Source organism: Sus scrofa, chromosome 6, assembly GCF_054392235.1.
Source record: "Sus scrofa isolate SSC_HxYL_T2T_F1_AM1 chromosome 6, Sscrofa_HxYL_maternal_Yorkshire_Landrace_v2.0, whole genome shotgun sequence".
Lineage (NCBI taxonomy): Eukaryota > Metazoa > Chordata > Mammalia > Artiodactyla > Suidae > Sus > Sus scrofa.
In genome coordinates, this window is record NC_139388.1 from 59,384,632 (window position 1) to 59,400,827 (window position 16,196).

A 16,196-nucleotide genomic window follows, 5' to 3' on the forward strand; every position below is an offset into this window, starting at 1 on the left:
AGTAACACGGGGTCTGAGCCACATCTGCAGCCCACACCACAGCTCACAGCAATGCTGGATCCTTAACCCACTGAGCAAGGCTTTAAAGAATGTTTACCACTCCGAATTGTGTGTTGCAGCAGGTAGCTCCTGGAAACAATTCTAGAGTTTTCTGTGTTAGGCGTCCTAGGGGAGACTCGGCGAGGCTTGGGGCCTGTCAGCCCTTTACCTCTGCTTGCACCCACCCTCCATTTCTGAAGGGAAACTCAGCGTGGCCCCACTCCTACTGGTAGGCTCCAGGGCAGCAAGTTTTGAAACCATATCCCACTCGCCCTTTCCCACAGCGGTCACCGCGTTTCTAGGGCGGCGGGAGAGCGGAGCTCGACAGCAAACGCTCGCGCAGCTGGAGGTTTACGCCGGCGACCAAGCAACTTGCCGAGTACCGTGCTTACGTACTGGTTAAGGGACAATCTTTAATGTTTCCAGAATTTTGCAGATCCTGCCTGTCCCCTTCTCCCACCAGCAGCCTCTCCCCAGCCCCAGGCAGGGGCCTCTCTCTCCTGTGCACGATCCCGGGTCTGCGGGAGCTCGGCTGCAGTTTCCTCCCTTGCCAGTAGGTGGCGACGGAAGCCCAGCCGGGCTGAGAACGCTGCTCCTGCAGGTCCGTGCGGTTCCCTGCAGGGGGCGCTGGCGGTCCTTGGCCAAGGTCGGGGCTCCCGCGAAGCCTCTGTCCCGGCGGATGCTGGTCCTCGGGACCGCGAGGCGCCTGGTTTCTTATCGGCGAAGTGGGGGTCGGGCGAGGTCCTCCCTGCGCTGCGGTGCTTCTCGCTGCGGGAGGGAGAGGGGAGGGGGAGGCGGTGGAGGGGCAGAAGGCAGGCCGCCCCCTTCTCCGCAAGTTCAGACGCGAGTCCAGGGGTCTGCAGAGCCGCGGAGGGGCCAGGGCCTGGCCCCGCCACTTACGTGCTGTGTGCCTCTGGGCACTGTGCTCCCTGCCTCTGAGCCTGCGCCTTGCTTCCCTTCCTTGGACCCGGGGCCGGCCCGGGCCCTTCAGGCGGTGTCCAGGGTCCGGGACACGCAGAAGAGAGAGAAAATGGGGGTCAGAAAGGCCCGTCCAACTCGGGGACTCTGGCTCGGCAGCCCGGCCCCAGGGTGGACGGAGCCCCGAGGGCGAGGGCGGGCGAGGGAAGGGGGGTCTCCGGAGACAGGGCGAGGGCGGGCGAGGCGGGGAGAAGAGAGGACGGGGAGCGGGTGACAGAGGCCGGGAGGGGCCTGAAAAGAGAGAAGCCCGAGTGGGAAAGAGGAGCCCGAGGGACGGGGAGCGACGGACGCCAGCGCCGGGCGGGGGGCGGCACCCCCAGGGCACGGGCCGGGGTGGGGGGTGGGGGGCGACGAGGGAAAGAAAAGGGGGGAGGAGCCGCGGCCAGCGTGGGAAGGAAGGGGGCCAGAGGCCGGGACGGAGGCCGAACCCCGAGAGGGGAGCAGGGAAGAGCCCGGGGGTTTTGAGGAGAAAAGGAGGGAGCTGGAGGGGAGGGGAGGAGGGCGGAGGCCGCGGGCAGAGAGCCGGCGTGTGAACCGGGCGGGTTCCGAGACCCCCGGCGGAGGAAGGGCCGGAGAGGAGGGAAGGATGCCGAGAAGGCGGCGAGGGCGGGTGGGCGGCTGAGCGGGGCGAGAGGAGGGGCGGGGAGACCGGGAGCTGGGGGTAGGGGGTTGGGGGTGCCGCCTCCCGGGTGAGCACGCGCCCTTCCAAGTCGCGGGACCGTGTCCCCGTTTAATCAGGAGCTGCAGGCGGACGCCAACGTGCAGCCGAGCTCCCAGGCCCTAAACTGCGAAACAGACATCACAGGACCGTCTGTGCCAAGGCAGGGGGCCTCCCGAGCTGGGCCGGGGGACGGGAATAGGGGGCTGCAAACCCCAGGTGGGGGGTGGGAGGAGAGACAGAGGCAGTGGCCAGGGAGGGGCAGAGGGGATGGATGAGGAGGAGGAGTAAAAGAACTCACTGAGAAGGAGTTCCCGTCGTGGCTCAGTGGTTAACAAATCCGACTAGGAACCATGAGGCTACGGGTTCGATCCCTGGTTAAGGATCCCTGGTTAAGGATCCGCCACTGCCCTGAGCTGTGGGGTAGGTCGCAGACGCGGCTCGGATCCAGCGTTGCTGTGGCTGTGGTGTAGGCCGGCGGCTATTACAGCTCCGATTCGACCCTGGGAACCTCCATATGCCGCGGGTGCCGCCCTGGAAAAGGCAAAAAAGACACACACACAAAAAGAGGAGGGAGCGCGAGGATACGAAGGGAAAGCAGATGGAGTCAAGAGGAGAGGTGACGGGAGGAACAAAGCGAGGGGAAGGGGACCCCGAGAGCACAGGACCCTTCGCGCCCTCCGGAAGGGCCTGTCCCCCACTCCCCGGGGCGTCACTTGGGGGACAAGTGGGTGGGAGCAAGGAAAGGGAGAGCAGAAAGGCTTCCAGAGAGACCCCGAGCACAGGCGGCGAGCAGGGGAAACAACGGGAAGCAGGGAGGGAGGAGTGCCTGAGAGAGAGGGGCGGGGGGGAGAGGAGGAAGCTCTGAGAAGCAGGTCGGAAGGCTGGTGAGAGGAAGAGAGAAAAGCTGTGAGCAAGTGGGTTGGAGACAGACAGCTGGACGGGTGATAGAGACGGACCCGCGGGGGGGACACGGAATGACAAGACAGATGCGCGCGAAGGAAACCAGCACACAGGGTGCGGGAGATGCCTGTGGGAAGCCGGCGTGCAAGTCACAGAGCAGCCACGGGGCAGAGGAGGCAGAGCGGAGGAGAGAATGCAGAGGGAGGGGGAGAGAAGGGAGAGAAACCATGAGGCCAAGGAGGGAGGAGACCCTGGAGCCCGCCTGAGCCTCAGTTTCCCTGGCTGCCAGTTGGGGGGGTGGGGGGACAAGAGGACAACAACCCATGACTTAAGGACCAGAAGAAGAATCAGTGCCCTTCCCATGAACACCGTTCCAGCATTTTCTATCCTACTTTCCCTCTTGGTCCTCCTTCAGTCCCTCTTCCTGTCCCTACACCCCACCCCGAGGAAATAAAATTGGAACCCCAATCGGTCGTCTCGTTTCTCTGCCCAGCACCGTGAGGGAAGGAGCTGGGGCTCTTCTACAGACGCCTCCCGCCGGAACCGAGAGCATCCACTGCTGGGAAGGAAGAGCAAGGCGAGGGCGAGAGCACAAGGTTTAAGGAGGGGTTTAAGGAGAGGCGGCACACAGCTGGTGCTTCATTAGTGCCCCTCCCTTTCCCGGTAGAGAGAGCAAGCAAGAAGGGAGGGGGGAGGAGAGAACTGAGGCGGGGACGCTTTGAACACAGTTGGTGCTCATTCTCTCAGGAAAGAGAAGCCACCTCGGAGAGGAAGGAAAGAAACCACCGCAGAGAAGAGCAGGGGAGAAAAGACAGCCTGAGGAGAGAGGGCTGGGGTGGAAACTGCCCTTAAGTGTCAGTCCCCTCTCCTGGAGCAAGAAGGCAGGCAGAAATGGAGGGGTGTGGCCAGGGGCGGGGGGACGACTCCAACAGAATGAACAAGAGAAGCTGCGACAGAGGGACGTGACATAGGTAAAACAGCTAGCACACAGTAGGCACTTAATAAACGTCCATTCCCATCCCAGGCAACGAGCACAGAGGAGGCAGCCAGGAGGAGGAATGCAAACCCAGAGGGAGAGAAGAGAGCAGAGCCTGTGAGGCAAGCCAGGACAGCTGATATGAGGAGAAGCACACCGCAGGTGCTCATTATGTGCCTAGTTCCTCTCCCAGGAGAGAGCTGACAGGGCGGAGAGGATGAGAAGCAGAAGGAGAGCAGGAGCCGGGAAAAAGAGAGGAAATGAGGAAGAGTGTGTGGGCATACAGGAGGTACTCGATAAATGCACACTGTCTTCCTTGGAGGAGAGAGAACAAGAGGCAGACACAGGTGAAAGAAAGGTCAGCTGAGGAGATGATAGGACAGGCAGAGCAGAAGGGAGGAGGTAACCGGAGAAGGCAGTGTGGGCAAATCCCTGGGCACTCAAAAGGTGCTCAATAAATGCTTCCCTAAAGAAGGCTCAGAGAACACAGGGAGGGAGAAGCTGTCAGAATGAAAGGAGAAAGGGGCAGGGAGAAAAACAAGAATAGTGTGTTGTTAATTGCCTGGCATACAGTAGGTGCTCCATAATTGCTTGTTCTCTTTCCAAGAAAGGGCAGACAGTGCAGGAAAAGGGAGAATCGAGGAGAGGGAGTGGAAGGAGATTGCTTGGCACAGAGGGGGTGCTCCGTAAATGCCCATGTCCTCTCCTGGCAGAGACCACAGGTCAGTGGAGATGAAGGGGCGAGACGGGAGTAGAGAGAGCAGAAGCGACTGCTTGACATACCATACGTGCTCAATAAATGTGCCCTTGCAGAGAGCAGAGAGCCGAGAAAGACGGGAGGATAGAGGAGAGACGGAGGGAGGAAGAGGGTGTGAAGAAGGGGGAGGTGTGTAATCTGCCTGGCACACAGTAGGTGCTCAGAATATATTCATTCCCTTGCCTAGGAGGGAGCAGACAGAAAGGAGAGGAATTGAATAGAGAAGGAAAGAAGAATGAGGGAGAAAAGAGAGGAGACTGGATTTGTCAATTCCTAGTGTGGCACACAGTAGGTGCTCAATAAATGCCCATCCTTTCCAGGAGAGACCAGGCAGATCAGAAAGAAGGGAAAAGAAAGAGGGTGGAAGGGACAGGAGAGCAAAAACAAAAGAGTATAAGGGGTGCAGAGACAGTGTGTGAAAATTGCCTGGCAAACACTGGGAACTTAATACATGTCCATCTCTTCCAAGGAAGGGAGCCAGAGGTACGGGAGGAGCAGGCAGAGGGCACAGAGGAGGGGACCCGGGAGATAAGAGGGTGTCTGGAGGCATTTCAGGCACATCCAGCAGGTGCTGCATAACATGCCTGTCCCCAAGCCTGGCCACGCAGAAAGCGGGAGACCCGGGAAGGGAGCCCCCCACCCCCAGCGGCCCCGCGGGCGCCAGGACAAGGGCCTGTTGTCCCCGCCTGGCACCGCCTGGTGGGAGGGGGAGGGGGGCTGCTGTGTCTGGGGGAAGGCCGGGCACTGCCTGATCTCTGTCTCTGGGTCTCCCCGTCTCACTCTCCGTGTCCCCCAGCGTCTCTAGGTCCCGCTATCCGCGGTCGCACTGGCTCCCTCGTCTCTGAGTCCAGACCCCGGTGGCGCTCTGGCTGTCCCTGTCTCTCGCTGTCTCTCCCTCTGCGCCATCTCTCTTGCTCCCCATCTCCTCTCCCCCATCTGTCACCCCTGTTTCTTGAGGTCTCTCGAGGCTCTGGGAGGGAGCAGCCCCCGGTTGGGGACCCCCACCCTCCCAGGATCAGGGCAGGGTGCTGAGCTCAGAGGCAGAGGAGTGAGAAAGGAAAGGAGGCGAGGGGAGCGGAGAGGTGAGGACAGAAACAGCTTTATTCAGCAGAACCCGCAGCAGAGGGCCCGGCGGCCGCCATCGGGGAGCTGGAGAGGTGGGGTCAGAGACCGGGTGGAGTGCGGGAGACAGGGGGACCAAGAGCAAAGTGGGGAGAGGGCCAGAGACCCACAGAGACTGGGCGCAGGGAGAGAAACGGGCAGAAGGATCAGAGAAAGGGAGAGACAGAGAGATAAAAAGTCAGGGACAGATGAAGAAAGAGGGAGTTCCCCTGTGGCGCAGCCGGTTAAGGACATGCCACTGTCACTGCAGCAGCTAAGGTTGCTGCAGTGGGGAGGGTTTGATCCCTGGCCTGGGAAGTTCCGCAAGCCATGGATGAGGCCAGAGAAAGGAAAAGGAAGAAAGGGAAAGAAAAGAAAGGAAAGAAAGAAAGAGAAGGAAGGGAGAAAGAGCCAGGGAGAGCTACACAGAAAAGAGACAGAGCTGAGAGAGACAGAGCCAGAGGTGAGCGGCAGGGGAGGAAAGGAAGCAGGACAGAAGCAGAGTGAGAAACCGGAGGGAGAGATGGAGCGCCGCAGGGTCTGAGGTGGGAAGAGCCAGGAGAGCCGGCGGGACCAGAGGGAGAGCCGGCGGCCAGAGGATGGCCGGAGAGGGGCAGCCGCTGCGCGGGCCCAAGGGCGGGGAGTTGGGAAGGATCGCAGCCCCTCTCACCTGGCATCGCTGGCGGCTGCCCCCCGGAGGCCCGACCACGCAATTTAAGGGGTGCCCTGGGGGCGGGGCTGCACCCCCACCGCCTTATCCGGCCAGCCCCGGGCTTCGAGAGCTAAATCGGGCCTCAGCTGTCAGCACCCAGGGGGCATGGGACAGCTGTCACCTCCCCCTGCACCTGCTGCGTGACTGCGGCCCCCCTCCTCCCCTCCAGCAGCCAGGCAGGCACCCAGAGGCCCCCTTGAGGTCTGCGTGGGGCGCCCCCAGTGGGTCACCTGGGGACCCCGGGAGCCCCCCCACCACCCTGAGACCAACCTGGGGGCCTGGGGACAAGGGACAGCAGGACCGAGGCCTTGCGAGGAGCGGGGTGCCAGCAGGGCCCATGAGGCTGCCTGGGGCAGTCTGCACCCACCCTGAGGGGCAAACGGTAAGCACTCAATCTGCCTGCAGGCCCAGCCCGTGCACAGCAGGAGGGGCTGGTGCCTGAGGGGGGCTGGGCACAGGGGGGAGGCTGCGGGGACCCCCTTGCTCCCTGCCCCTGGTCCCACCCTCGCCCTGCGGCTCCCACTAGGACCATATTAGGCCACTGCTGAGAAGGCACCTGGGGAGGTCACTCAGGGCCAGGAATAGAAACACTCAGGGAGCCGCGCCAGGCTGTCTGTGACCAGATGGGACAGGCGACAGGCACAGGGCAGGGGGCGCCCAGAGCGACAGAGGCAAGAGACAGAGGTTGCGAGTGACACAGAGAGACAGAAACACCCAGAAAGAGAGACCAAGAGAAAGACATGAAGGGAAGGACAGAGGGACTCGGAGACTGGGGGTGGGTGGTGCCCCCAGAGTTGGGGTGTCCAGGCCGCTGTAGTCTCCCCTCCTGTGCTGCTGGACTTTTCGCTTTACGAGTTACCCTCTGCCCTCCGAGATCTTGGGAACCAGCCCCTGCCAAGCTCACGTCCCTTGTCACCTCGGGGTCCGTGTCCTGCAGCATCTGCCCCCACCCCCCCACCCCCAGTCTCCTGGATGAATTAACTGTCTGGGCGGAGCCCAGCCTGCCTGCCTGCCTGCCGCCTGCAGCCTCTGCCCAGCGCCTGGGGAGGACCCGCCCTCGCCCAGGCTCCTCTTTTGCCTGCTTCCCTCCCGCACACATGCTCATGCCTCCTGGGTCAGGCCTGTGACCCCTGAAGCCATCTCCTGAGTCCCTGCCCCTGGTCCCCCTCCCGAGGTCCCCAGCCTGTGACACCCCTTACATCCCGCTGAGCACAGCATGTCCCTCACCCCCACTCCTCCTCCCAGGGTCCCATCTGTTTGGGGTGGCCCCCCCTGTCCCCCACGACCCAGGGCCAGAACCTGGGTACCTCCTTTCCTGCCCATCTCTCTCACCCCTAGAGCCTGCCAGGCCCAGAGCTGACTCTCTTGTCACCTCTCTTGTCCTGGCTCAGGTCTCCTCCTCTCCCACAGGGACCCTCAGCCTCCTCCCTGGCCTCCCTGCCTCCAGCTTGCCTCCATGGGGCCCCAGAGGGTTCTTTCTGCACCAGGACTGACCAGCCCCCCCTGCTCAGAGCTCCGCCCCCAGCTCTGGAGTTGGGGGGAGCCCCTCAGCTGTTCTAGGAGGCCCTGTGGGCTGAGGGCCCAGCCAGGATCCACCCTTATCTCTTATCACCTCAACATTCCAGGGCTGTTTCTAATTCTGGAGCGGTCCCTCACTCCCCTCTCACTGGCTCCCTGGAGAGGCCCCTTCAGTCTTCTAGAGCCAGCCCCCAGGTCCCCTCCCCTTCCTGTGGCCCCCACATTGTCCCAGGGGACCCCCATTAACCCACTCCCATGCTGGGACTGGGGGCTTCACGTACATCCCCTCCTGTCTTCCTCCCAGCCTGGAAGTGGGGAGGGCAGGCACCCGGCTGCAGGGACCAGACCCAGTGCTGGGACCGCCAGGACAGGAAGGCAGGGAGGGACAGTGAGTCCCCCAAGAAGGTATGGGACTGGAGGGGGGCAGCTTAGGTGAGAATTGGGGAAAAAAAGACCCCCAGTAGGAGCCTATCCTTCCTCTGCTCAAATCCTACTGGGCACCATCTTCCCCTCCACCCTCTCTCCCTGATTCACTCAGCTGCTCGCTCGGCTCTCGCCACACCAGCCTACCTCAGGGCCTTTGCACTGGCTCTTCTCTGCCTGGAATGATTCTCCTGCAGCCCTCCCTCTGGCTCCCTCCTCCCCCATTTTTCAGTGTTTGCTCAGGGACACCTTCCACGGCCCCCCTCCTTTTTTTGGTAGCCTGACCATGCCGGACCCTTAGCTGCTAGGCCACCAGGGAACTCCTCCATCCCTAAGGAAATCTAATGCCATAGTCCTTTCCCCTGGCTGCTCTAACAAAGCTAGTGCCTTAAAAACAATACACATAAAAATATCCCGTGCTCCTGGATTTGAAGAATTAATATTGTTAAAACGGCCATACTACCCAAAGCAATCTACAGATTCCATGCCATCCCTCTCAAGTTACCCATGACATTTTTCACAGAAGTAGAACAAACAATCCAAAAATTTATATGGAACCATAAAAGACCCAGAATTGTCAATGCAATCCGAAGGAAAAAAAAATCATGCAGGAGGCATAACTCTCCCAGACTTCAGGCACTATTACAAAGCTACAGCAATCAAGACAGTGTGGTACTGGTACCGAAACAGACAGACACACCAATGGAACAGAACCCAGAGCCCAGAAATAAACCCAGACCCCTACGGTCATTCAATCTTCGACAAACGAGGCAAAAATATGAAACGGGAAAAAGGTAGTCTCTTTAGCAAGTGGTGCCGGGAAAACAGGACAGCTGCCTACAAATTAATGAAACTAGAACACACCCTCACACCATGCACAAAAATAAACCCAAAATGGCTTAACGGCATAAACATAAGACACCATGCAACTCCTAGAAGAGAAAGCAGGCTAAACATTCTCTGCCATAAACTGTACCGATGTTTTCTTTGGTCAGTCTCGCAAGACAATAGACATCAAAACAAAAATCAGCAAGTGGGACTTGACCAAACTTAAAAGCTTTTGCAAAGCAAAGGAAACCATAAAAAAACAAAACAAATAGAAAAACGAAAAGACAACCTGCAGTATGGAAAAAAATAGTTGCAAATGATGCAACTGACAAGGGCTTAATCTCCAAAATATACAAACAATTCATACAACTCAACAACAAATAACCCAACCGAAAAATGGGCAGAAGACCTAAATAGACATTTCTCCAGAGAAGACAGACAGATGGCCAGTAGGCACATGAGAAAATGCTCAACATCACTAATTTTTTTTTTTGTCTTTTGTCTTTTTAGGGCCGCACCGGCAGTATATGGAGGTTCCCAGGCTAGGGGTCGAATTGGAGCTGTTGCTACCGGCCTACGCCACAGCCATAGCAACGCCAGATGAGAGCCACGTCTGCGACCTACAACACAGCTCACGGTAACGCCAGATCCTTAACCCACTGAGCGAGGCCAGGGACCGAACCTCCAACCCCATGGTTCCTGGTCGGATTCGTTTCTGCTGTGCCACGACGGGAACTCCCAACATCACTAATTTTTATAGAAATGCGAATCAAAACTACACTGAGGTACCATCTCACACAGATCAGAATGGCCATCATTAATAAGTCCACAAATAACAACTGCTGGAGCAAAGGACACCCTCCTACACTGTTGGTGGGAATGTAAATTCGTACAACCACTATGGAGAGCAGTATGGAGGCTCCTCAGAAAACTAAATACAGAACAATCCTATGACCCAGCAATCCCACTCCTGGGCATCTATCTGGACAAAACTGTGATTCAGAAAGACCCATGCACCCCCATGTTCACTGCAGCACTCTTCACAAGAGCCAAGACCTGGAAGCAACCTAAATGTCCATTGACAGATGAATGGATTCAGAAGATGTGGTCCATATACACAATGAAATACTACGCAGCCATAAAAAAGAACAAAATAATGCCATTTGCAGTAACATGGATGGAACTAGAGACTCTCATACTAAGCGAAGTCAGTCAGAAAGAGAAAGACAAATAGCATACGATATCACTTATATGTGGACTCTAAAATACGGCACAAATGAATCTGTTTACAAAATGGAAACACACAGACATAGAGAACAGACTTGTGGTGGCCGAGGGGGAGGGGAGGGAGTGGGATGGACGGGGAGTTTGGGGTTGGTAGATGCAAACTATGACATTTAGACGATAAGCAATGAGGTGCTGCTGTACAGCACAGGGAACTCTGTCCAGTCTCTTGGGTTAGACCGGGACGGAAGACGATAGGAGAAAGGGAACGTATGCATGTGTGTGTCTGGGTCTTCGCTCTACAGCAGAAATTGACGCAACACTGTAAACCAACTATCCTCTAATAAAAAGTATTAAAAAAGGAAGCAACACACGTTGCTTCTCTTACATTTCTGGAGGTCGAAGTCCAAAGTGAGTCTCACCGGGTTAGAGTCAGGCTGTTGGCCGGGCTGGCTCCTCCTGGAGGCCTGGGGGAGAAGCCGTTTCCTTGCCTGTTCCAGCTCCTAGATGGGGGGGGTGCTGCTTCTCCTGGCTTGTGACCCCCTCTCGGCTTCCAAGCCCCCCTCCCCCACCACGGAGCCTCTCTCTGACCTGCGTCCTTCCTCAAAGCCTCCCCCCCCCCGCCGTTTTTTTTGGCCACGACCTGGCCATGTGGAAGTTCCCCGGCCAGGGATTGAACCTGTGCCACAGCAGTGACAAGGCCGGATCTTTAACCACTTGGCCGCCAGGGAACTCCTCCTTCCACCTTTAAGGGCCCTCGGGATTACAGGGGCCAATTTTTTTTTTTTTTTTTGGCTGCACCCATGGCATATGGAAGTTCCCGGGCTAGGAGCTGCAGCTGCCGGCCTACACCACAGCCACACCAGATGTGAGCCGCATCTGCAACCTACACCATAGCTTGCAGCAACACTGGATCCTTAACCCACTGAATGTGGCCGAGGATCCAACCCTCACCCTCACAGACCCCATGTCAGGTTCTTAACCCACTGAGCCACAGTGGGAACTCCCCATTTCCCAATGTTAAGGTCAGTGGCTTAGTGACCTCTGTCCCCCTTTGCCACGTATCTGAGCGTATTCATAGGGTCTGGGGACGGTGAGGACCTGGACATCTTCTGGGGCCCTGACTGGCGTCAGCAGCCGAACTAGGAGTCAAGAGGCAAACGCTGGCTTCCTCCCTGGCACGGCCGCCGGGACGCCCTGGTCTGTCTGCTCCTGGTCTCGCCCTGTCCCCAGTGCACCAGGGTTTGAATGTGTCGCCCCCTGATGAGGAACGTGGGGCCCCGCGAGCAGAGGGATCTGCGTGAGGTGGCCACGCCAGGAGGTGGCAGAGAGCCCGGTCAGGCCCGCCTGGGCCTCCCTGATAAACCAGAGGAACTGGAGGGCCGGGGCCCCGGGGAGACACGGGCCAGGTCGGGAGCAAATCAGCAGGTTTATTGAGGTGGCGGCGGCGGCATCGCGGCAGGGGTATGGGGAGGGGTCCACGAGGGGCCGGGCCTGGTCCTTCCCCACACACAGGGGCCGCACCGGGCAGGCGGCTGTGCCCCCTCCTCCTCAGGGTCAGTCTGTCCGCAGCCAGGAGCCCTTCTCCTCCACCTCCTTGGTCACCACCAGCAGCACCTCGCACAGGCCCTGAGCCAGCGCGGCCGCCAGGAAGGCCCTGGGTGGAGAAACAGAGGGCGGGGGCGCGGGGGCTGAGGTCTGGGGGACCCAGGGTTTGCCTCCCAGGAGCGGGGTCTGGTGCCCGGCCCAGAGTCGCCCCCTCACCTGACGCTGTCCTCGTTCCCCAGGACCTCGGGCGCCCGCAGCTTGGAATCCAGATTGTAGTAGACGCCGCCCACCTGGCGCAGGGCCACCCAGTGCCGCCGGCGCAGTGGCAGGGACAGCAGCCCCAGCGACACGGGCGAGGGCAGGTTCAGGATCAGCCCCAGCACCTGCGGCAGCGCCAGCTGGGACAGGGGCCTGCGCGGTGGGGCAGGGACACCACCGTCAGGGCCTGCTCCTCGGCCCGTGCCCACCGGGCCGGCATTACTGAGCGTGTGGGGAGGGTTGATGGCAATGGTGGCCACCAGGCCCACCCGGGGACTCGACTCTCCACCCTTTGCCTCCTTGCACCCAACCCACTCCGTCATCCACCTAGCCTCCCAAGCAGCCACTGACCCAACAACTCACCCCTCGCCATCCGCCTTACCCATCCCCCCACCCCCATTCCCCCTAGCCACCGACCCCAGCCACCCCCCAGCACTCAACTCCCCTTTCACTGTTCAGCCCACCACCACCCGCCCCCCGCCTTCCAACAACTTCTCCGCCATCCGGCCCATTCCCCACCCACTCTCGGCCCGTCTACTGTGGATTCCGCCCATTCTCCATTCATTATACACCGCCTGCCCCCACCCCCCCACGCGGACCTCCCAGCCGTCTGACAAGCATCCACCATCCGACTACCCACCTACTGTTCACCCACTCGGCACCCGCCCACTGACGCCGTCAACCACGAGCCGGCCGCCAACCCAACAATGTGTTCACCATCCACCCACGCAGCCACAACCACGTGGAACCTGAGCCGCGTCTGCGACCTACACCACAGCTCACAGAAACGCCGGCTCCTTAACCCACTGAGCGAGGCCAGGGATCAAACCTGCATCCTCATGGATACCAGTCGGGTTCGTTTCCACTGCGCTACAACGGGAACTGCAGACCATCCACCCACTCTTGATGCATCCACCCAACCAGCCATCCACCCACCCACCCACCCGGCCTCCCATTTGGTATCCACCATCCATCTTTTATTCTCTCATCCACATACCACCCATCCATTCACACATCCCAACCCCCAACCACCGCCTCCCCAGCACGTCCAACCACCCATTCATCGTCCATTTTCTCATCCAGTTACCATCAGTCAACCCATCATCTAGCCATCAACTCACCCCACGGGCCCTCTGGTCACTCCTCTACCGTCCCCTACCCCTCAGTCTGCTGCCAGCCATTATCCACCCATCCACGCCTTCCTCCCTCTCTCCTGCCCACCCCCCACCCCTTTCCCTTCGCTCTGACCACCACCGCACCACACCACTTAGCCGAGCTCGGCGCACATGACTTGGGGTCTTGGGTCGCACCTCCTTCTGTCCCACCACACGGCGGCCAGGCCCTGCCCCTGCAGGGCGGCCATGATCACGTTGACGTCATAGTTTCCGGTGCCCAGGAGGCTGCGATGGGGGTTCAGCCGGGAATCTGGGGCCAACCTGGTTGGGCGGTGGGCAGGGCCTGAGTTGGGGTTCCCTGGAAAGGCCTCCCGCACCCTACCAAGCAAAAGAGTCCCCAGGCCTGCGAGTCACCCGGCCTTGGGATTCTCCCCCTCTTCAACCCAAGCCCTGCTCCTCCTGTGCCCCAACTCTCTCCGCCCTGACCTCAAGGCCGGGTGCCCTGTCCTCGACCCAGAGCTCTCTGCTCTGGCCTTGCCCTCCTCCGCCTGGCCCCTCACTCAGCATCCAACCTCCGCCACCAAGGCCCTCTCCCATGGGCCTGGGGCTCCTTCTACCCCTGGCGCTGCCGCCAGCCCTCCCTGGCTCCCCTGGCACCCCAGGAGCGCCCCAGTCTCTCAGCCTCGCCTTGGAGGCCTTGAGCGGTCTGGCCCCTGCTGGCCTCCTAGCTTCAGGCCCCACCCATCCCTGCATGGCCACCTGTCCCCAACATCTGTGCTCCTGCTGCCCAGCCTTTCCTCCAGCTGTCCCCCAGCCCCAGAAGTTTGCCCCACCACCGCTTGTCTCTCTGAGCCCCCCTCCTCTGGACAACCGGCACCTTTGTTCTGTCTTTGGGCCCTTGGTGGGCGGGGCAGGGGGAGGGGCCGAAGAGGGGAGTGTTGTGTCGGATTTTTCTGGGTATCTGCCTCCCTCAGGACAGAGCTGTCTCTGGACCTCCAGTGTGGCCTCCCATGAAAGAGGTGATTGATTCCTGCTCTGAATGACAGAGAGAATGAATAGATTCTAAAATAATCAGGCTGAGGGGCTGGGACTCTGCCTGAGGATGCTGGGGAAAGGGCCACGGGAGGACTGTGACAAGGGATGTGGGGACAGGGCCACCTCTGGGTGTAGGATCACGCAGGCTGAGGGGAGGGTCCAGGAGATGATGGGACCAGAGCTGTGGGGACAGAGAGGAGGCAGAAAGACAAAAAGGGGTGTCTGAAAACTTGAATAGCGAGGAGGGGCCTTTCAGGCTGCCGAGAGGAGGAAGCTGTGCCAGGCAGAAAGAACAGCCTGGGGAGTTCCCGCTGTGCAGCGGAAACGAATCCAATTAGTATCCATGAGGATGCGGGTTTGATCCCTGGCCTTGCCCAGTGGGTTGAGGATCTGGTGTTGCCATGAGCTGTGGTGTAGGTCACAGATGTGGCTTGGATCCTGTGTGGCTGTGGCTGTGGCGTAGGCCCACAGCTGTAGATCCGATTCAACCCCTAGCCTGGGAACCTCCATATGCCATGGGTGCGGCCCTAAAAAAAGGGAAGAAAGAACGAACGAAGAGCACATGAAAAGGCCCAGAGGCACCGTGGTGGGGTCCATTCAGGGCCTGGAGAGGAATTTGCTTTGAGAGGAGCTGCAGAGACAAGCGGGGATCAGAGCACAAGACTGCAGAGCTTGGGCCTTCTTCTGGGGTGCTAGGGAGCCATGGGAGGGCTGGGAGCAGCGGAGGAGCAGGGTCAGACCGGACGCTGTGTAGCTGGGACTGAACGAAATAAATTGGGAGCTGGGAGGCCAGAGAAGAGTGAAGGCGATGGCCCAGATAACAGGGTGAGACAACCTGAGGCTGAGGCCAAGGGGACAAACAGGTGCACGAGGCAACATCTCAATCTTTGAGTCCCAGGGTCTAGCCCAGCTATGAGATAGGGCAGCAGAAACCCCCGGGGCTCTGCCCCCGCCTTGCTCTGAGACCCAGGTGGGTTGCTCGCCTCTGTGAGCCCTGCTTCTCCAGGGTATGGGGGGGTGATGGTCACCTCTTGCAGATCTCATCGGCAGCCTCCTGGCTGAAGAGCTGCTGCTGCAGGACGTTGTTGAGGGCGTGGACAGCACAGAGTTCCAGGCGTTGCCGTTCGTGGTACACGGAGGGTGGGCTTGGCTGAGCTCCTGGGGCCTGGGACATGCCGTCCTCGGCTCCTCCTTGAGGGAGTGGGGAGAGAAGGTACTCAGGGACCTGGGATCTGGAAGGCCAGCCTGCCAGCAGGTCTGGGGCGGGCGGGCGGCACTGTCATTGAGTTGGGACTCATACAGCCTGAGGGGCCACTGGGCCACTGATTCGGCTGTCCTGGCAGCAGAGTACCTTCATCCCCTATTTCTAGGAAAAAAGCTCGCTCTTCCGCTCACTTAGCAACAGAGGACCACCCCTGCCACATCCCTAAGTGAAAGGGTCCGTATGGTCACCTAGCAACAAAGAAACCCTCTCCCCTATCCCTAGGTAACAGGCTTCATCTCCAGCTACCTAGCAACAGAGAACCCTCCACCCCAGTAGGTAACCAGACTTTCTTCTGGTTACTTAGCAATAGAGGAATCCTCCTCTCGCGTGTCTAGCTAACAGGGTCTCTTCTGGTTGCCTAGCAACAGAAGACTCCCCTTCCCTGTCACTAAACAAGAGCGTTCTCTCCTCTGGTCCTCTGGCAACAGGGCCCCCTCCCCGACAGCAAGAGCCCTCTCCCCGACCCGTACCCCAACCGTAGCGCTAGTCCGTTGCCTGGCAACGCCCTTCACCCCGCCTGCCTCTCTGTTCCTCCGAACCGGGGGTTCCCGCATCCCCCTGGGCGGTGGCTCTGGGCTCCGTGAGCAAGGCGGGCAACAAACACCGCGCTGACTGGCCGGGCGGGACCGACTACAGCTCCCGGCGGCCCCCACGAGCCGGACTACGACTCCCGGCGACCCTCGGGAGCGCGCCTGCTCCGCATGGAACTTCCGGGCAGCGTGGCCCGGAAGTCCGCTGTCGCCCGGAGAACGCGGGACTACAACTTCCGTCGGTCCCTGCGGCGAGTCCCGGAAATGTGCCCTCAGCGGCCTCGCCTTCTCCTACTGCCACGCCCCCTTCTGCTCAGAGGATCATGGGA

At 59.9% G+C, this 16,196-nt stretch overlaps 1 protein-coding gene across 3 annotated transcripts; it reads right to left on the reverse strand.

Moving 5' to 3' along the window:
* Positions 1-669: 669 nt before the first annotated feature.
* On the reverse strand, positions 670-15,971 carry JOSD2 (Josephin domain containing 2). Of its 3 annotated transcripts, none has more exons than XM_084958484.1 (6): positions 15,808-15,971; positions 15,102-15,264; positions 13,234-13,359; positions 11,882-12,076; positions 10,506-10,584; positions 670-807 (listed from the first exon to the last, which is right to left on the reverse strand). In XM_084958484.1, the coding sequence occupies exons 2-5, from the start codon at positions 15,245-15,247 to the stop codon at positions 10,536-10,538; spliced, it is 516 nt and encodes a 171-aa protein (XP_084814610.1). In that variant the 5' UTR covers positions 15,248-15,264; positions 15,808-15,971; the 3' UTR covers positions 670-807; positions 10,506-10,535. The 3 variants fall into 3 exon arrangements, with proteins under 3 accessions (XP_084814610.1, XP_013854144.1, NP_001230345.1); XM_013998690.3 differs by lacking the exon at positions 670-807 and adding an exon at positions 11,642-11,774 and having other exon boundaries at positions 10,511-10,584; NM_001243416.1 differs by lacking the exons at positions 670-807; positions 10,506-10,584 and adding an exon at positions 11,528-11,774.
* Between the last annotated feature and the right edge of the window lie 225 nt (positions 15,972-16,196).